Here is a 21955-nt window from a genome sequence, read left to right as displayed (position 1 = left end):
ATCTTGTTCTTGGCTACACTCTCTATTTTTTTGGTCCTCTGCAAATGTAGAAATTGTGTCCCTGACACCAGAATCCGGATTATTCATATAAATGGAGAAAAGCAATAGTCCTAACACTAATATCTAATGACTCTCAATTGCAAATAACAATTCTGTAATCCCACCCTCTGTTGCCTATCTTTTAACCAACATTCTGTCCATCCTATTATACCACTTGCTCTAAATTTTATAATCAGTTTCCGATGCAACACCTTATCAAAACTTTTTGAAAATCCATATATTGTATATCCATTTGTACCACATCCACAGCATTGCCTTCATCTATTTTCTCAGTTATTTCATGACATTTGTAAGACAAGACTTGCCTTTAAGAATTCCACGCTGACTGCCTTTGATCAGCCCCTGTCTTTCCAAGTTGTTATTAATATTATCCCGTATTATAGCCTCTATTGACTTCAGATTGTCTTGTCTATAATTACTCAGCTGGTTCTGTTCTTCCGTTTCAAACTGAAATGTTACATTAGCCGCCCTTCAATCTCCTGGCACAACGTTTGAAAAGAAGAATGTTGAAAATATAGTCGTAAAGAGCACCTACTATTTCCTCCCTGATGTCCCTGAACATTTTCGGACGCATACCATCAATCCCCAGGATTTGTCCTCTATGATTTCCATCAATTTCTTTAGCACCACTTCCTTTTCTCTAGCTATCCCTCTAATTGCCGCACAGCCTCCTTTCGTACGCTCAACGTCTAAATACCACTCTATTCTGTAAAAAAAAACTACTGCTTTCTAATCATTCGGCCATTACTCTGTCAACATTCTCTCTAAAAACTGAGGTGAAATACTAATTTCTTCAATACTCATCGAGTATTTCTGCAATACCTTAATTTTCCATGACTGGATTCCCATTTTCGTTTCAGATTGACCCTACCTCTTTATCTATTAATTCGCTTTTCGTAGGCTTATTAAAGCCTAAAGTATTTTTCCTTCTGTTCCCTGCCAGTCTTTCCTCATAACCCCTCTTTTTTTTTTGGGGGGGGGGGTCAGCCGAGTGTCTGACACATGCGGAAACCCATCACCGTTGCTTAAGAATATCCAAAGCAAACTGAGATTTCCATGCGTACCACCTACACATGGAAATCCCAGAGATAGACTGGTGAAATGGAATGCGCTCTCTCACTTCCTGCTTAACTAATTCCAGAAAGTATTAGGCGCAGGTTGGCAAGAGCCAAGGCTTGGGGACCCCAGAGTGTGCGTTGGGCGTAACTGTTGGAGTCTAACCAGTTAAAACCACACAGCTGGCCGTTGAACATTCATTTCTCTCTTCCTGCCTTAAAGGCATCCGACTATATTCCCCTCTGAATGGGGTTCGATTCATGGGATGCCATGCAATCCATAACACAACCATAAGCAACCACTACTTATATGTGAGCGCTGGCAGAGAAACAGGGAGGGAATATGAAAATGAGGAGGTCATGTTTAATTTGTATAAAACCTTGGCCAAATCACATGTGGAGCACCGCCATAGGATCTTCGACATCCAACTGAACCGCCAGGCAAGACCCTCACCCGATTGCATCATCATTCTTAAAAGTCTCCAAACTCCACCACCGAGAGAGTCCCAAATGGATGGTTTCCGTTTGAAAGCATTTTGAAGATTAAAAATCACGTTCCGTCCTCAAAGGATTAAGGTGATATTTGTCTTTTAAAACATCCATGCAAATGAGAGATTAAATTTCAAGGAAGAAACGCTGACAAAACGTACGGCTAAGGCTGTAACAAAACGTGTCTGCCAAACCCACACTGTGCAAATGCACGTATATTGTAATTAGACAGCTTAGCAGAGGAAGATTTAACGGTATAACAGCTCTTTCCGCTTTGCAAAAAAAAAAAAAATCAATAGCTAGCAAAGAGTGCATCATTCCTTTTAATGCGCGTACATAAAATTATAGAATTGAAAGGAGGAACAATTAAAACGAAAATATCACTTAGATAGAAGCTGTCATGTGTCTGTTGTGCTGGATTTGATGGAGGCTTTATAAAGTGGGATTCGAACAAATTGATCGAAATCCGTAGTTAAATGATATGAAACGGCTTCTTGCAGACTGGGGTGTGAATTAAGGACTGAACGGGTCCTCATGTTATTGCTTCTGCGAGACACTAATGGCACTTCTATTCCACCCGCCTCGGTTGTGTTGCCTGCACCTTCCCCCCAGTGAAAGAGGGCATCTCATTATAAGCGGCAGAAAACACCATGATTATAAAACATGAACCGCTGATGCCCTTCTACCAATCGTGTGATCTGTAAACCAGCGCCCGTTAACAGCAGGATCTATGCATTCCCAAAGCACTAGGGCCCGTGGTTGCGCTGCGTTGCTTCTGCCGTGAATTAATATTAGTAATAACAATCCTTGCATTTGATATAGCGCCTTATCATGTCTTTGAGATGCCTCAAAGGGCTTCACAGAATACACTGCAATATTAATTGACTGTACAATTGAATGCAGCCAGCTCAAATCTATAATTTTCGAACTGTAACAAGACGGATAGCTGGAAGTTAAAGGTAGCAAGTAAGCTGCCCAGGATTCAGCTCATTTTTCTGTCTTGCCTTAAAATGTTTTTTTTTGTAATTAATGGGTAATCAACAATCGTAACAGATTGCCAGGAGAGGTGGTACAACTCGACTCATTTAAAAAGCAGCTTGATGCCTTGATGGGAGGACGTTAGGCTGGGTATTTTCCTACCCACCGTGTTGCTCACAGTCCAGTAACCTTCTACTTGGTGTAATAAAGTAGAAAGAAACATTCTGCGTTCTGAGTATCCCAGGCTAACACTATAATAACGGTTTAAAGTAGAGAGACTTAAGAGAATCATATCTACATACAGAAACACATATATATTATAGATATTTATGGGATTTTTAAACCAATATAAGTATAGTACGTTAATTCTTGTTAACCAAATCATGTTAGCTCCAAATCCTGTTCGGTGAATCTATCTTTAGTATAGATTAGATGTCATTTCTCCTGAAAATAAAGGAAGGGATGACCTGATCAAGGTCTTTAAAATTACGAGGAAGTATTTGATAGAGGCAAGAGGGAGAAATTATTTCCAATAGTCAGCGAGTCACTGACTCGAGGGTATCAGTGTACGATAGTTAACAAATGAAGATGTTTTTTTTTCCCCCACAGAATAGGTTGGATATGGAATGCCTTGCCGGAATTAGTGGTTGAAGCACAATCCATATTAGTTTTCTAAAATGAACTAGATTAATACTGTACCTAAATAAAGAGTCAACTGCAGGGGAATGCGAAAAAGGGCGGATAAATGGGATTGAAAGGATTGCAATGAAAAGCGACAGAGCAGATATGATGGGCCGAAATGGCCTCCTTCTGTGCTGTAATTTTCTATGCTTCCATGGTAGAAACATGACACGTGGTTATGTGAACTATAATGGTTTTCTGACTGCCGACAGGATTCAATGCAGCAACAAATCTAGATTATTTTTGGTCAGTCAGACAGGTGTTTCAGACACAGAAACCCATGGCATTCTTAGGAGCATCGAAATCAGACTGAGAATTCCACAGTTGCCGCAAATTTCCATCGGCCTGGAATGGAAGGTACACTCTCTCCCTGGAGGCACTTTCACTGTTTAACCTAATCCCACTAAATACGAAGCGCAAGACCCAAAGACTGGGGATCCCAAAATATGCCCTGGGGTACGGCTGGAGTTTAACCTGTTAAAACCCCGCAGCTTGTCGTTCTGAGCACTTTGTGTGGCAAGCTCCCTGCCACTCGTCCAGCTTTGACCAACCTATCTATTGGGGCTTTGGCTTGGAGACCTTAACAGGAACGAAATGGGAGCAAGCCCTCCCGATGAACTAGGCTGGCTCATCTTTCACCAGCAATGCCCTTGGAGGCCTGCCGGGCCCTGGAACTTGACTACTTTGATCGCCGCGGAGAATTGACTCAATACAAATATTCCATTAGCAAGCGTGCCATCTTTGAGGCAGAGTAGCTTGTTTCTACCTCCTCAATTTCCATTCCCCCACCCCCGACTGGCAAGGAAGAACGTCTAACAATAAGGAACAGTTTACTCCGGAAAAGAGGCACGCAGAGCCAGTAAACAATTGATCAGCGTCAGTAATATGGAAGTTAATGTGTATCAGATTTCTTTTTAATGAACGCCTGTAGTTTACTTTGGATTCCTGAGAAATGAATGAATACAAATTTGCAGCACATAAATCTCCATGCATATTCATGATGTATTTGCTGCTGAATTATGCATCATGAATTATGCATCAGACAGGTTAACCCTGCTAAACAGAAAACTACTCAGCCAAAACATGTTATGCGTGGATCAGTGTTATGTTTAAATCATGATCTCTATAAAAAAGTAGATGAAAACAGCCAATAGGCAAACTTTTATACCACAGCCCATTGAATCATTCATTCAATATCTCAGTCTGAACAATAATATCAGAGAGCATTCAGCAGAACCGTTTTGAATGGAAGGATGATACAGTTACTAAAATATATTGCAATCTCTGTGTGGTGTTTATCGGTGGATTGATTTAATATGCTGAGCTTGGAAACCAGAACATTGCAGATGATTCTTTGCTTGAGGCAAGATTTTGTACTCCACTGCTAATTGCGATTGGATCTGATGTCTTTCCACCTGGATCAATAGGACTTGGGTTGGCACTGTTGGGAAGAAAGTCCATCCTAGTCTAGATCTATTCCATGCAGTATTTCAGAGCATCCAGGGATCACAAATTGTTGCATTTAATCCTAACTTTGAAGTCTTTCAAATGAGACGTTAAATCGAGGTCCTGTCTGCGTGTACGGGTGGACGTTAGAGATCCCATGGAACTTTTCGAAAAAGCTTTCGAGAAAAAGATGGAGTGCAGCGAGTCGGAATTTCTGTGATTACAATGCGGGTGTTGCAAAAAATGCACATGCAGTGCTGGAACATACTGGTAGCGCATTTATTGGTATCTTCCGACACTTCAGATGCATTTCTACAGCTGTGTTTAACAAAATAGTAGTCCCTCACATACATGGACATCGGGCGCCAGAGAAAGGATGGCAAGGCAGGAAGCTGTGGGATGATGTGGACTACTCAATGATGTCTTCGAGACGTCTCAAAGCGCTTCACAGAATATAGTGTAAAGTGAATTGACTGTTTATTTTGTGAGCGGAACGCTGCAGCCAATTGCGCACAGCAGCGTCCCCACAAACAGTCGTGGATTGAGTGACCAAATTGTTAATATTATTATTTTTAATATGCAGAGTGTACTAGGCACAGGTGGCCAAAGAACCAAAAGAGTGTCCTGTTGAAATTTAACCAGCTAAAACTGCACAGGGTGCCGCTGCAAACCTGGCAAGTTAATTTGAAGGAATCATTACCCCAGAAAATGCAATCCACCAATCGACTCACAACTGCGTTCCTACTTACTGCCAAGTAAACAGAGGCGTGTCAAGTATGAAACTTGCCCAACGTTTCGCCCTGCCGGGAATCAAATCCGGGTCCTCTCGCTTGCGAGGCGTGTGCTCTAACCACTGAGATACAGGACTCCACAGTGCCTGAATAATACCCATTGAACCTGACCTCAAAGGTGTGTGACATCTCCATTCTTAAAGTCTGTCTGAGCGAGATGGTTAATGACATAAAGATGGCACAGAATTATGGACTAGCAACTTCCTCAATTGGAGGTGAGCCAATTGATTAACCTAAACCTATTTCAAAGAGAGAGAGAGAGAGAGGAGAGTGAAAGAAAACGTTCAAGTCATCAATCTGACCCACTTCCATTAGAGGTTCCAGAGTTGAAAACATTATTCAACCCAATCCCTCCCTCTGTATCAGCAGATGTTAACTAAAGCAGCAATCAGGGTGCTACATTTGGCCTCAGCCTACCCTAACTACTATCCAGAGACCTCAATCGGATAAGTGGGTGTGTGTGATGAATGGACTGGGTTCGGCTATGCCCCATTCCCCTGTAGTAAATGGCCTCTCTATCTCAGTCGTGATTCGCACGTGAATAACGGCACTTGGACAAGCTATTGGACTCGCGCGCGTGGAGCCAAACTGCAGTAGGATGGAAAGCAAAATGGGTCAGATTAACAGAGGCTGACACCTAATTAGTGTACAAGTCAAATAACCATAGTTAGGGCATTGTGTGTGTTGTACAGGTCGTGCGGGGGTGGGGTCCTGTCTCCAACTGGGTTGCAGTTAATAGAGGTCTAACACGGCTTATTTTCTAGTTGTGAGTCTGTGTTGCTGGATCAATGAAAGAAATAAGCATCGCGGCTAAAAGATGTTCTGATTACAGCCGGTTGTTGCTGTTGTTGCTGTTGTTTAGCAAACAGCAACTACTGGCTGGTCCCAGAGATCCCACTACATGTCACCCGAGTCGGCTTTCTTCACATGCGAGTCCAGCTAGTAAGTGTGGACAAGCTGTTCAACCATGTAGAGCTTCAGGGGCCAATCCTTCAAGTCATCTGACAGAGATCGACACAGGTAGTAAAATTTCAGGCACTGTCAACACCATTAGTCTATGTAATCAACCCACTCAGTCTCACACAAGATTCCTCGATGTATCTGCATCTAAATATAATAGCCACAACCCATTTTAGTTGGCAGTACCTTGTTCCATTTTGACCTTTACAAAACCACCACCTGCGTTGGTCCTTTCTCCGCCACCTGTGCTGTTATGCTATATTGTTTCACACTTGAGTGCTATAAACAGCAGTCACTGAATATGGAGTAGAAGCAAGATTTCTGCTTCAATCTCCCCTCCCACCCCCCACCGAAATCCAGGAGAGTTGAGGCCTGTCTGCACATACGATATAGAGCAGGAGCCCTTCAAAAACAAATTAACCTGCAGACATTTTATACAAACATCAGATTTGCTTCACTGCAAATAAGTTGGTCAACAATGGCACAGACTGAGTGACGCACAGGCAAGCTGCCAATAACCAAATCTGCCACACGTCACTTAATTAGGGACAGTAACTGCTACCTTTGGATTGTAAATATGTGATCTGTTTTGATTAATGTCAATTTTACAAATAAAAACAACTCCAGAGCCTTCAAGTAGGTTTGCAGCCAGCGTTGCTGTTGGTTATCAATGACATTTCCAACGTTTTGATGTTGACAGCTCTGCATTGTTTTCCCTAGCCGGCAGCGACTTCACCAGTTCCATGGGCTTTCTTCCCATGTTGGCGCGGCTCTAAATTATAACAGGCACCAAAAGGGAGTCTTCACTTGTCACTTGTAGTTCTGAGCTGTTAAACCGAGGTGCCTCGGCCTGATTCACGTCCCCTGCCTAGCCCGGCCCACCACCCTCTGCCCACGCCCTCCGGACCACCATCCTGCAGACCCTCCACTTTGCCCCCTCCCTTGCCTCCCTCAAAACCCACCTCAAGACTCTCCTCTTCGACCGCGCCTTTTCTCCAGGTGTCTTGGCCAACATTGCCCCCGAATAAAATTGGTCACTCATTCTATGGCCGTTTGTCACGACTCGTCAGAGTATATCCTATGAAGAGCCTTTGAGATGTCTCAGCAATGTGATAAGGCAATACATACTGTATTCACCAAGATGTTGCCTGGAATGAGCAAATCCATTTATATGGATAGGCTAGATCGACTGGGGCTATTTTGTTTGGAGCTCAGAAGGCTAAGAGGGGATATGATAGGTAGAGTTATGTAAGATGACCAGAGGCTTAGATAGGGATAGTAGTCAGGGGCGTAGAACGAGAGAGCATAATTTAAAATCATAACTGGGAGGTTCGGAACAGAGATTAGGAGGAACTTTGTCACCCAGATAATGGTGAGAGCGTGGAATTCTCTGCCACAGTCTGTTGTTGGGGAGCAAACTATAATAATAATAATGATAATAATAATAATAATCCTTGCATTTGATAAAGCGCTTTTTGCGTCTTCTCGACGTCTCAAAGCCCTTCACAGAATAGGCTGTAAAGTGAATTGACTATATATTTGTGGGCGAAACGCAGCAGCCAATTGCGCACAGCAGTGTCCCCATGAACAGCCGCGGATTGAAAATGACCAATTTATTATTGTTTTGGAGGGATTATTATTAGGTGTGTGGAGTAAGAAAACTTGCTCAAGGTTTCGCCCTCTGCCTGGAACTGAACCCAGGTGTCTCGCTTGGAAGGCGAGTGCTCTAACCACTGAGCTACAGGACTCCACATGTGCACACCCACTTAGCGGAGGGACCTCAGTTTAACATCTCAGAACTACAAGTGACAAGTGAAGACTCCCTTGTGGTGCCTGTTATACCGCCAAGCGCACATACAAGAAATAACTGAACACACGGCTGCGGGAGAACATTGAAGGATATGGGGAAAGTGTCGCAAGATGAGACGAGGGATAAGATCGAGGTTGGGCCCTCATGTAACAATCAATACAATAATAATTACATTTGATACAGCGCCTTATCACGTCTTCTCCGTTCCAGCAGTTCTAGCGGTCGTTTTAGCCTGGAGTGAACATACAGCACGAGGCACAGTGCAAAACTCCGCAATCCTACCTTTGAGTGAATATGTCTCTGTATGGGCTTCCGTGTTGGAGAGCAATCCCGTATCCTCTGTCTGCCAGAGTGTTGCCAATCGTGAAAAACGAGCAGTCAGGACTGTTTAGTGCCACATATTCCAGCACCGCCACATCCCAAACAAAAGCATAGTGTCCGCCTTTCACCTGGAAAAAATTGGAAGGAATGACAGAAGTGAGTCAACCACTGTTTGATCTCAGGTCTCATTTTGCCCGTAAGAGGAAAACCGGGAAGGAGAAAAAAACTGAATGAGCGTCAGCACGGCCAACGTCAAACACTATAAAGAATTATTATGCTTGAGTAAAAGAAGCGGAAAACTCTTGTTAACAGTAATTCTCCTCGCATTTGATACAATACTAATTTGCATTTGTACAGCGCCTTTCAGTTCGGAAGGACGTCCGAAGAGGCTTCACAGGGTAGGCTCTAAAGTGGGGTGGATCCGCGTGTTTTGTGTTAAAAAAAATGAAGGAGTCAATATGATCATTTAATGGAAATACAGCCCTTAACGGTCATAGGATGAAGGTGTTTACTGATATAACCACAAACTTGCAATGTGCAATTATTTTCAGTGATGTGAAAGCTTGGATTATTAGTGAACTGGAGGCAGTTTCCAGATTTAACGCATGAGAATGTCACCTCAGACAGCACGACACAAACGATATAATATAACAATAATAACAATATAATATAATAATATATAATAATAATTATTTGACATAATAAAATACATAACGTATAATATAATAAAAATATAATAATATAATAATATATAATGATAATACATAATAATAATTATATGATATAATAAAATAAATAATATAATAAGAACATAATAATATAATAATAAAACACAATTACACTTGGGAGGCAAATGCCAATCACAGAGGTACAAATCGTTACATGGGATACTTTCACCACTGATACCATCACCAGTGATTTTTTCACCGTCGCGCAGTATCAGCGAGGTCAGTGATAATTACTGACGCTTAATTGATGACGCGCTTTTGGTTGATGTGATAATTATCACCAGTGATAATATCACACCCCACGATCTTGACCCCATAAAACGTTACCCCGCCCATCGCTTTCACAGTTTATGATAATTAATCACGTTTATTCTATGAAAACCGTACATTTGTAGCATGGACATCAGACGACAAGTTCACATGGTTGAAAAAAAGAAAGCCCCACTTTGGTCCACTTGATCGAATCCTTCCTGAATACCAATGCTGGTTTTAATGCCATTAATGCAGCCTGGTATCCTGGTATAGAAAGGGGTGGTTTCCATCTCAGTGAGAGCGGCTAAACTACTGCTGAAGCATTTAAGGACCTTCTACCCAACTGCCCCAAGACATTAAACCCCTCGTGAAGGACATTATGTAAAGGCAAATTGTTGTCGTTGTTGACTTGAGGCTTGGTATTTATATGGTCTTAGCTGCAGTGCTTTGGGGGTGGGGGATTGTAAGAGGTTCTATCCTTTGGATAAGATGTTAAACCAAGGTCATCTCTTTCCCAAAGGTGCGCAATAAAGAGTCCATTGCAGTATTTGAACAGGGAAGGGAGTTCCTCTTGGTGTCCTGCCCAACAATCTCCTGGATAAAATTGGCTGCTTACTCCATGGCTGTTTGTGGGACACACGGCCACTGCACTTTACAGTCTACACTGCGAAGCACTAAGCAAACGTTAGGATTATTATGATTATTATTGTTCTGCAGTATAATTGCAGCATTGGCAATGGAAACAGAGGAATAATTCCAGGACCTTCTTCCTGAAGCAATAGTGCTCATTTTTTTTTAAAACGAAGCAGCATTTTCGCGCACTAATGTTTGAAATAATATTGAAATAGATCAGGGAAACAAGGAACAGTTTCGTTGATAGTTTGTCAACATGATTTACTGATTGCTCAATTTCTCCAAGAGAAAAGTACTGAATTAAAAATACTGTCTAATTACTCTCTTCTGGTGGAAACACTTCAAAAGCCAAGACTTAATTTTCAGTCCTGTCATGTGCAAATCCTTGGGCAGCGGCAGAAGAATGACTTAAACTGCATTGATGGATGCAGTATGTACACGCACTCAAACAGGAAGGAGACTGGCGACATCTAATGAGCTGCAGTCACAGATCAAATATAAATCCAACCAAAGCCAATTGTTGATATCCAATTTAATTCTGTTATACACAGCATGAAAAATGATTGGTGAAAACGTTGCGCAGATTTGTTTAACTGCCTGTTCACGCTGGCTTCTACTTCACCAGGATTCTGTCGGACAAATTCCCCTGCTGAGAGCCCCAGTAGGTATTTCGAACTGATAGGCAAATCAGATCTGTGCTACTTGTGAGGTTGGTGCGCTCGTACGATGCAAATAATCCTAAACCCTGCACTTAATAAAGGGCCTTCCACATCGAGAAGACATCTGCACAGCGCAGCAGCATCCCCACAAACACGCGTAGATTGAATGAACCAATTGTTATTTTTTTGAAAGAATTATTATTCCCGGAAAAGTGATCCGCCAATCGACTATGAACAGGTTTCCTACTTGCTGCTGGGTAAACAGAGGCGTGTGGAGTAAGGAAACTTGCCGAACATTTCGCCCTGCCGGGAATCAAACCCAGGTCCTCTCGCTTGCGAGGCGAGAGCTCTAACCACTGAGCTCCAGGACACCAGAATGATGGCATGCACACAGGCGAATGATGTCTCATACACATTGTTTTTTGGCATCTCAGTGGAATATAAATTGCAGGATTCTCAAAAGGATTTGAATCTGATCACCATGGGACCTTTTAATGTCCTTCCAAATAGGCAGATGAGTCGTCGGTTTAACATCTTATCCGAAGAATGGCACCTCTGACAATGCAGTGCTCCTGAATCATATTATATCACATTTCTAATGCATTGTGAACTTATCTAGAGGAGAAGCAACATGTATACACCAACAATGTTTCCACCTGAAAACAAAAAAGACCTCTGAATATTGAACGTCCATTTCTGAATTGGTTTTAGATTGACTCAGAACGGGCAATCTATTATTGTACGTAATGCTGTATGAAAACGATCTTCATTTCCAGCTATCGTTTTTCTTATGGTGTGTGACCGATTTAAACCATTTATCAACAATTGGCTTTGATTCAATTTATAATTGATCTGCGGCTGCTGCTCATTAGTCGCACTGCTGCCCGCCTTAGCGAGGCCATTTCAAACATGAATGCCTCAATATAAGTGTGCTATCAAAGGGAAAGCCTGCTATGTCCGATCAATACCGGACTCCTTCCTCGTGATGGAGCTTCAGTAGCAATTGTCCACAAATGTCAAGACTCGTCTTACAAAATTAGGCAAGCGCCTTCAATGGGTAGGAAAGGTGCCACTCGATAAAGATGTCTGCACAATACAACTGGGAATCCATCAAATCAGGACATGTTGAACCGAATTCTTGTCTGTCAGTTCAGGTAGATAGTCGTGACCTCCTGCATGTTTCCTGACTCCATCTGCTATCTCTGGAACTCCCTGTCTCGATGCCTCTGCCTTGCCCCCACCTATCTATCTTTGAATCCCACCTTAATATTATTATCAAATCTGTATTAAAATGCTGCATTCATCCCCCTCCCCACCTTCCCCCCCCCCCCCACCCCATCTCCCTTCTCTGTTTCTAGGGAGTGAATCATGGATAAGGTGCAAATACCGTACCCCAAACATGAAGCATTGAATCAGCGTCTTTGGAACAGGAGGGGAAAAATTGCAGGTCGGTAGGGGGGTGGGGGGGAGGAGAAAGGGGAAAAAAAATGGAATAAAGCCATGGATTTCCACCACCAGTTGATTAGCTTGATTCACAGAGTCCAACATAAAGGTTTCGGTAACATCAGTCAAAACTGTAGAATGGAAACGGGAAGATTGCTGAACCAAACTCGTCAGGTCTCCGAAGCTTGGATGAAACAAATTTAGCCGACTTCAGTGTACGAGCCTAAGCGTGCAAAATCTACGGGGCAAAATAAAATCAATCGCCCGTGCACGCAGAATCACTGATTGGAAAGAGATTCACTGAGAAACGCGGTGAAACCTCCCTGGGTGAACAGCTCAGGTCTCTCAAAGCTGGGTTTCAAACCCAGATTGGCCTCTTTATCTGCTGTAACATGGTTTTTTTTCCCTCCCCAGATCCCTTTTCCAGTCGGTGGTCTGTTCTAACTGCTGATTCTGCTCTGCTGCGACGCACACTCACTTTTCTGTTTGCCTCTCATCGACGTTGTGCAGGTTTCCTTAACGAAAAATAAATGGCAAGTTTTTTCACAGCTGAGACTCCAGGCTGGCAAAGGCTGACACAGAACTACAATACTAAAAGGTACTAAAGTCATTTGACAGGCAACATTCTCTTTAAAAAAAATTCAGAGGTACACGGACCTTAAACGAGATGGGGCGGCGGGGGGCGGGCGGGAGGCAGAAAATTTGAGGGACCGGAAAGTGGGGGCGGAGAGGCTGAAAGCCCGTTAGCTGGTACTTCACGGTGTCACAGAGGGATTCTGAGACAAGACGTGGTGCTCCATTAAGTTATTTTAATTTGGGAAGTTTGGCCTGAGACACATCTGGAGAATTCACTACTTCCAAATCAACTTACGGCTACCAAAATTGCCGGACCTGAAGTAACTTGTGGGAGGTTTTACGCCAGTCCAGGTTACAGTGAGATGTCTCTTCTCTCCACGTTCAGGACATTCGTAAATCAATCGCAGTGGCTTTGTGCAATCTTTCAATCTTGCTGTAACTTTCAACTCACTGCACAGTTACCACAACTAGCACATCTGTTTTATATACCGTTTTTACCTGCATCGACATGACTGTAAATATCCAAATCTTTACATTTTGTACGGTGCCTTTCACATAAGACCACAAGAACATAAGAATTTGCTGGCGCGAGAAGACCAAGGTCCATTTAGTTCGCCTTCCACCATCCTGGTGGTCGCTTGACAGGTCGTGTCCCAAACTATACACACTATCCCGACATATTATTTTCTAGCAGGAATCTATCTCATTTGCTTTTGAAACAAATAACATGTTCTGCTTCCACCGTCTCCCCAGGGAGCCTGGTCCATCAGCTCACTGAAGGAGTGTTTCCACAGATTTGTTCTGACTTTACTCACCTCTGTCAATCGCAGGCCGTATCCTCCGGGTCTACTGTTCAGCACAAGATAAAAACAGCTGAACATCAGGAGGACATCTCAAAGTGCTTCATAGGGATGCCACTGCAAAGTGTAGTGACAGTGTACTTGTAGGTGAATTTGCAGCAGCCTATTTGCACACGGCAATGACCCACAGACAGCCATTGAGTGATCAATTATATCTGGGGGATAGTTGGTCAGGACACCAGGAGCAACTCTTTTTGAACAGTGCTATAAGATCTTTAACGTCCCCCTGAACAAAACAGATGGACGAGGTCTTGGTTTTATATCATTTTACGTTTGATGGTTTTATGTATGTAACATTAACAGGACCAATGAAATTAACAGTTGAACCAGTCAACATTGCACCTTAAAGAATTGTCAAACCTGCAGACTTGCACGTCTCCCTCTCTCTCTCTCGCTCTCCCTCACTCTTATTTAAAATTTCTGAGTTTAATGAAATGTTACTGAAATATTATCAAAGCATTTAGTGTGAAATGAGAAATGTGAGCATCTGACAGTATTTTCTCCTCTGAAAGTTTTAGCAATTACATTTGAGGCAATTATACATGCATGAACTTGCATTACCATGAATTATTCTGGCAATTGCAATGTTTACAACGTTTCCACGGAAAAGAAAAACATAGAAATTTATCAGCTGTGAAATTTTAAGTGTTGTGCAGTATTTCATCGAGTTGTGCACTAAACCTTAAGCTAGCAGCATTACATCCTTAGCCTTTGTAATTCATTCCGTCCTTTCTCGAGCCTTGATCATAGTTTTGTCTTTGTTTTTGTCAGTCGGGCCATTTCTCACAGGCACAAACGACAGGGACTTATTGGTTTAAGACATATTTTCAACTTACTGTTGGTCTGGGCCGCTAGTGGTTCTGCCTGCAGGCTCCTTGTGGGAGAGATTGAAAGTCATCTTAGATATGAATTTAGTCTCTGCTATTCCCTGATCGATTAAGAAGTGATCCCGCAATCTGTACAGACAGGTCTGAAACACTGGGTGAAACAAGTGCAAATATCAAATGGATTTTATTTTCCAGGATATACTTTCTCTTACAGGGAGCAACACCAAATGCACATATGATCCACGAGAGTGGGGGGGGTGGGGGGGGGGGGGGGGAGGCATAGAGAATTTAGATGTTCCAGTCAGCTTCTTCACAAAGGAATAAAATATGTCCTCAATGTTCCAGGTGACATAATTGACCTTATCTGGTTTCTGCAGGATATCGCAGATCATGTACGGATGGTGAAAGTGGGACTGGAAAATTCAAATCCTATTGAGTCCACCAGTCAATCACCCTTCCGATCCTGGTAGCCTTTGACTGACCATTCAGTGGCCGAGGCCCCAACCTCTGGAGTTCCCGGCTTCTGTCCCTCAGCCTTGTCCCCACTCTCCCTGGCTCGGAGTCAAAGCTCCATCACTGTTAAGTGATCTGAGTCGTTACACCTGTGAAGGCCGCTATATAACTGCAAGTTGTTGTCGCTGTTGGAACTTGCTAGTCATGAATTCTCTCCCTCCTCACCCACCAGGACTTGTATTGAGTTACCTCTGTTAACTTTGTAATTCCTATCACACTGAGGGGTAAATACATAGACCGGAAAGGCATCCAGAAGCCGCTCAGGCTCAAAATCATCCCAAGAATATGATCATCATCTCCGAGAAGAGAAACAACAGATTGCTAAAATAAACAATATCGGGTAAAATAAAAACCGAAGTAAACCCTGACTGATTTCACACCAGCACGTCCAGCCTAAGTCATATTAACTTCATTTTTCTTCAGCGATGAAGGAAAGGTGACCTGAGGGAGAAGCCATTATATCAGAGGCTGACATCAAGATGTAACGCGACATTGTAGCCTGTGGATGCAAACATGTCAGTTTGCAATCTCTCCCGCTCCAATTCACTGCTTGGCAGAGCCTTCGGTGAAATCCACAAACATAAATAACATCCTTAGTAATTTATTTTTAACCATGTCTCAGAAAATATTTCTTCACACAAGTCCGTGAGCCTGTGAAATGCTACACCGCAGAAGGCCGGTTTGATTAGGAAAAGCTTTTTTCAAAGAACCAGTACGGACGCGATGGGCCGAATGGCTTCCTTCTGTGCTGTGTAATTCTATGCTTCTACGAATGCCGTCAGACGACCATCAAATCCGGTGCGGAAAAAGTAAATAAATATCTGGGAAATGTGGCATCGTCCTCAGTTTGAGCCCTCCATAGTCTTGCTCCTCCCTCCCTCTGCGACCTAATAACACCATAGCCACCTGTCCGCTCCCTCCGCTTGGTGACCACCATTGGCGGTCGGGCCTTCTGCCTTTCTGCCTCCACCCTCTGGAACTCCATCCCGGAATCCATCCACTTCAAGGCCCGTTTCAAGACTTTCCTCTTTAACCATGCTTTTGGTCACCCTCCTATTCCCCCCCACCCCCCCAACACCGCTTGAATCCAACCCCTGGCTCGGGTGCGAACCCTTAACTGCCCAGCACCTTGGCACACGCCTTCCAACATGAAAGATGCTTATACCAGCGTAATTTTGTTGTTGCTATTCGTGTCATCAGTAGCACAGCACTTCCAACATGGATGGTACTGCATCCCCAGCATTAAACTTTCTGAGTTTAAGGTCCTCAATGTGAGGCTTAACTCACAACCTTCTGACACAGAGATGAGATTGCTACCAAGTGAGTCAGACTGCCACACAATGCATTGACTTGGATCTAATATTCCATTGCCAAGTGGCACCAGTTCAACTCCAATTTACCTTCACTGCCACCCACTACTTTCTGGAGGATAGTTTCTACCAATAAATGAGAGAAAACTCTGCCATTTAGCTAAATGGCTGAAATGTTATCTTCGAAAAATAACAGCTGTACAAAGAGAAGTGCTACATTGCAATCCAATTCATTGGTGCATCAGATTATAGTCAAACAGCAAGGGCTGTAATTATTTGTTGCTCCGGATCCATATTCAAAACCTAACCTGTCATTAAAATTTCAACGACACTTGTATACAGAGCGTGACATAGCTTCTGGCAGAAATAATGTTTTTCTCATTGCTCGGTAGTTTTCTCGCAAATTTTTTAAACAGCGTTGGTGAAGGGTGTTATTGATTGAAAGAAACAAGTCTACAAATACACGGTCACTACGTTTTACAGGGTATGGTGTGAAATGCTTTGAGTCCTATCAACGTGAAAGGTGCCATATCAAATGCAGGGATTATTATTACATTGATTTTTTATGAAAATTGACCATTCACCCACTGGATTCGATGCGTCAATTGTGATTTCTGGTTTGCGTTTCGAAAATACGGTGCATTTGGAATTCCCAATGTGTAATACTCTGAAAAGCCGGGCAGTTCCCTTCAATGTTTGACCTCCAGACTTTGCAACCCTGTGTCTAATACATTCTAGGCCCCTTGGGGCATCCTCCTGATGTGAATGGCGCTATAAATACAAGTAAATTTGTATTGTATTGGGATTAGGTGAACAGGTTGCGTCATCTCGGGAGAGCGTGCGCATTCCATTGCAGGCAGAGGGACATTTCCACGTGAATTTGTTTGGTTTAGGCACTCTTCTGCACGGCGATGGGAGGCCGAGCGTATCAGACAACCTGCTGATCCAAAAAGAATTCCCAACTTGGGCTGCGGGATTTGTTATGCTGCGAACCTGCAATCGGATATTTGTAGAACTGGAAAGCCCAGTGAACACAACAAATCTGATTTGCAATTGCTGCACTTAAGACCTCGCTAATGCTGGGCAAAAATGGAACAGTCAATGCCGGGACCGTACAGCAACTGAAAGCATAAGCAGACACTGACGTTTCTGGAACACAGCTGAAACGCAGTGTCTAACCAAGATGAGATGAGGAGTAAGTTAAAAGTTTAATCCGTCAATTCTATTCTATTCTGGTTCTATCTCTATGGGGGTTGTCTCAGGGTAAAATGGCCTTTGTTCCCATCTTCCATCATGGACTCCCATCGTGGAGTCCTGTAGCTCGATGGTTAGAGCCCTCGCCTCGCAAACGAGAGACCTGGGTTCGATTCCCAGGGCAGGGGGCGAAATGTTGGGCAAGTTTCCTTACTCCACACGCCTCTGCTTACCCAGCAGTAAGTAGGGACCTGGTTGTTAGTCGATTGGCGGATCGCTTTTCCGGGGGTAATAATTCCTTCAAAAAAAAAGTCTCAAAAAGAGAAGGGAGATTCTCCCGGCTGTCCTGACCAGCAATCCCCCAGATAAAGTTAGTCATTCGCTTCACGGCTGTTTGTGGGATATAGTTTGATGCAAATTGGCTGCTGCGTTCACCCACAAAAATACACAGTCCCTACACATTGCAGTAAACCACCCGGTGAAGCACTTTGATGTGTCTTGACGATATAACAACAACAACTCTCGTTTATATAGCTCCCTTGCTGCGGGAGCCCTGAGATAAGGTGTTACATCAAATGCAAGGATTATTTTTATTATTTTTATCATTATTATTTTTAAAACACCTTAAGGTATTTTGATGTATAAGGCTGTAAAAAAAAAAGCAAGTTATTTGCTTCCGGCATTGACTTTTTTTTTGGTAAACCTGTGCAGCTGTCAAAAACATTGCCTGAGTCGATACAATAGACCAATGCTTTCCTTTGCCGTTGAGAGCCTAAGGATGGTCAGAGAGCTCACAGAGCGTTGGTCACTCATGAGGCTCGTGAAGCTTCACTGAATCTGGCCAGACTTCACAAATATGAATAAGAACAAAGAGGTTTAAGGAAATAAGAATACTCCTGTAGCTCAGTGGTTAGAGCACTCGCTTTGCAAGTGAGAGACCTGAGTTCGATTCCCGGCAGAGGGCGAAACCTTGGGCAAGTTTCCTTACTCCACACAGAGCCTAATAATAATCCCTCCAAAACAAAACAATAATAAATTGGTCATTTTCAATCTACGACTGTTTGTGGGACATTGCTGTGCGCAATTGGCTGCCGCGTTCGCTCACAAATATACAGTCAATTCACTTTACAATGTGTTCTGTGAAGCGCTTTGGGACGTCCTCCTGACGTGAAAAGCGCTATATCAAATGCAAGGATTATTATTATTATTATTACTCTAACCTCTCATCCCGTAGCTCAGTGGTTAGAGCACCTGAGTTCAATTCCAGGCCGAGCGAAACCTCGGGCAAGTTTCCTTACTCCACACAGAGCATAATAATAATCCCTCCAAAACCATCCCTACAAAACCAAAAACAATAATAAATTGGTCATTTTCAATCCACCACTGTTTGTGGGGACGCTGCTGTGCGCAATTGGCTGCCGCCTTTCGCCCACAAATATACAGTCAGTTCACTTTACAGTCTATTCTGTGAAGCGCTTTGAGACGTCGAGAAGACATGAAAAGCGCTATATCAAATGCAAGGATTATTATTATTATTATTATCACAGCTGAGGCCTGACATTTCTCACATGAATAGTAATAATCCTTGCATTTGACATAGCGCCTTATCACGTCTTCGAGACGTCTCAAACCGCTTCACAGAATACACCGTAAAGTGAGAAATGATCTGTTGAGTTAGCAAACAAATACCAGACTCTACATTTTGCACTTTCCAAATACACAGTTACTAAAATCCTGTGAATTGACTTGAGATGTCCCCAGGACATGATTAGACGCTGTATGAAATGCAAGGATTATTATTTAATCTGTTCCAACAACATGCATGCCCAATCATGGTTGGCTGCCCAATCCTAAGAGGACACGCTTTGGCATTCTGCAAATTTTCCATACGTTAATCCTCAAGGTTGGAAGAATAAACGATAAATCCATCACTTGTTATGAACGGCCGGAGGGGATGGAGAGGTTCTTTGTGTTTCAGGTGAAAGTGCGAACGTGGGGCTATGCAAATACTTGGAAGCTCTGAATCCCCAACGCCCCTGTTGTCGCCTTAGAAACGGAATGTATTTTATTAAAGTTGGCAGCCTTGGTATTTGCAAATTGAGCATCCCTGACTTACTCGCTTCAAACATGTGTCAAAAACAAATACATAAAATATGCACACAAAAATAACAGAGCTCCAAGCCAGCCTGAGTCAGCTGTGCAGTAAATAATATATTGTCAGTCTTGTTTGTTATGCGATGATGTACTAAAAGGCAGTCGTACAATGTACATAATGACACTGAATAAGCTCCGCGGTGTTGGATTGAAAACCGAAATCCTTTGAGCTTTGTAGCAAAGGACAAGTGACAACTGAAGCCTCAACACTGCACAAAATCAAGAATGCGAGAAAGTTCTTAGGTCTACACTATCGATGTGGAGAAAGGAATCTCTAAATGCATAGTCACAGTGCAAAAAATATTGTGGCCAAACCGAACAATGCACCATACTCTAGAAGTAGTCACCTTTTTACTGCTGGTTATACCCCTGCCTTCAAAGCCCCCGAACTACTAAACCACCATTTGTCTTCCTCCAATATACCACACAGGCTTAACAGTATTGCATGGCTTCACTGTTAACGTCAGTTGATATATATATATATGGTTACTGTTTTATTGTTGCCACAGGTGAACACACGCTACATGCTTTGAATCCACTAAAGGAGTCTGTGCTATAAGAAAAGGGAAATATATCGAGGCGATTTGTGGGTAATCCACTCCAATGCAATCCACTTTGGGAGCTGCATTCCTACATGACTTACCACCTACCGGCTATCGGAAGAGGTCCCTGTTGAATTTTTCTCATGAAGCAATCCTGTTAGATAGTGACACATATTGGGGACCCTACCATCCTAACCTCACGTCAACTGACCGCTCGACCTGCTATGGCTTTCTCGACATTGTTCTCGTCCTCGATGCGTTAGCCTTCAGTCTCGGTGTGGTGGCTGAATGCCAGGTCGGGAAGCCCTTGCTCGAGGGCGTATTTTAAAATCGTATTTAAAGTCCTGTTGCTTATGTATGATTTATATATCATCAATAAGACACAGGTCAGTGCCCACGAGCTCCCTCCTCCCCATATACACGCACAAATGCGAGCTGTTGAGCTCTGGTGTCATTTTAATGTGAACGGTTGCTGAGTAGAGACGAGGTATTTTCTCGTCGCATATAATATTACCACGGGTACTGGGGCAGCTGGGAACTGGATTATATGCCATGCCTCTCTTTCTTGGAGCTAGGAGACAGGGAAATCGCAGGGAACATCGAATCCCGGTTCAGTCACCATCCTACAGCCAGACAGTAACTTACCGGAAGCCCAGAGGCACAGAGAGCAGGAGATCCCGTGAGAATCAAGGCACAACTTTAAATGGCCCTTGAGCCACGATTTGCCTGTGCGAAGATTTACAGCATTTGTACTGAATTGAGGGGATTGCCGACATCTCAAAACACACTGAGAGGGTGGATGAAACCTAAGTGTAAATGGATCTGGAAAAGGTGTGATGGACTGTGTCGGAGCCTGATGAAACAGCTTGAGAACATATGCTGTTGAACTACTCAGAACCCCATGTCAGGACTTGTGATTAATCTAGTCTAAGTTGACACTCCATTACAGTGAAAGAGGTGTGCTGCGTTGCTGGAGCCTTTAGTCCGAGAGAAGAAAAAATGTTTCAGAGACGACCCTAACAGAGGTGTTTGAAATTATAAAAAGCTTCGATAAAGGTTAGTATAAATAGGCTACAGCCATTTTGCACGCAACGGGGTCCCACAAATAGCCATGAACTAAATAATAATAATAATAATAATATTAAAAGACTTGCATTTGATATGCCACCTTATCACGTCATTGAGATGTCTCAAAGCGTTGCGAAACTTAATTTGCTGGCACAGGCACGACGGGCCAAAAAGGCCTCATTCTGTGCTGTCATATTCTATGAATAGGATATGCTGTAAAGATGGTTTGACTATGTATTTTGGGGGTGAAACGCAGCAGCCGATTGCGTGCGACAACGTCCCACAGCTTGAGAGACCAATTTCACTTGGGGGGGATAGTTGGCCAGGACATTTGACCAATATACAGCAAGCCCTGTTGGCCAGGACATTTGACCAATATACAGCAAGCCCTGTTGGCCAGGACATTTGACCAATATCCAGCAAGCCCTGTTGGCCAGGACACTGGAAGAAACAAACTCCTTCTGTTTTTGAAAAGTCATGAAATGTTTAGTGTCCATCTGAAGAATGCGCAGATGATTCTTTGCTTTAACCTGAAGGATGGCCACTCTGACAGTGCAGCCATTCCCCAGGACTACACTGAAGTATCAGACTGGACTATGAGCTCA

General features: G+C 43.1%; 1 protein-coding gene across 2 annotated transcripts in view; it reads right to left on the bottom strand.

The window, feature by feature from the left end:
- The window catches only part of grid2 (glutamate receptor, ionotropic, delta 2), a 393159-nt gene that overhangs the window by 28418 nt on the left and 342786 nt on the right, over nucleotides 1-21955 (bottom strand). For both annotated transcript variants that reach the window (XM_042336695.1, XM_042336705.1), the window contains exon 14: nucleotides 8553-8719. In XM_042336695.1, coding sequence (XP_042192629.1) covers nucleotides 8553-8719 — 167 coding nt within the window. The remainder of the gene's footprint in view (nucleotides 1-8552; nucleotides 8720-21955) is intronic.

Source organism: Callorhinchus milii, unplaced genomic scaffold, assembly GCF_018977255.1.
Source record: "Callorhinchus milii isolate IMCB2004 unplaced genomic scaffold, IMCB_Cmil_1.0 Scaffold1, whole genome shotgun sequence".
Classification (NCBI taxonomy): Eukaryota; Metazoa; Chordata; class Chondrichthyes; order Chimaeriformes; family Callorhinchidae; genus Callorhinchus; species Callorhinchus milii.
The sequence above is the reverse complement of the archived record's forward strand: the minus strand, read 5'-3'. Positions and strand labels throughout refer to the sequence as shown.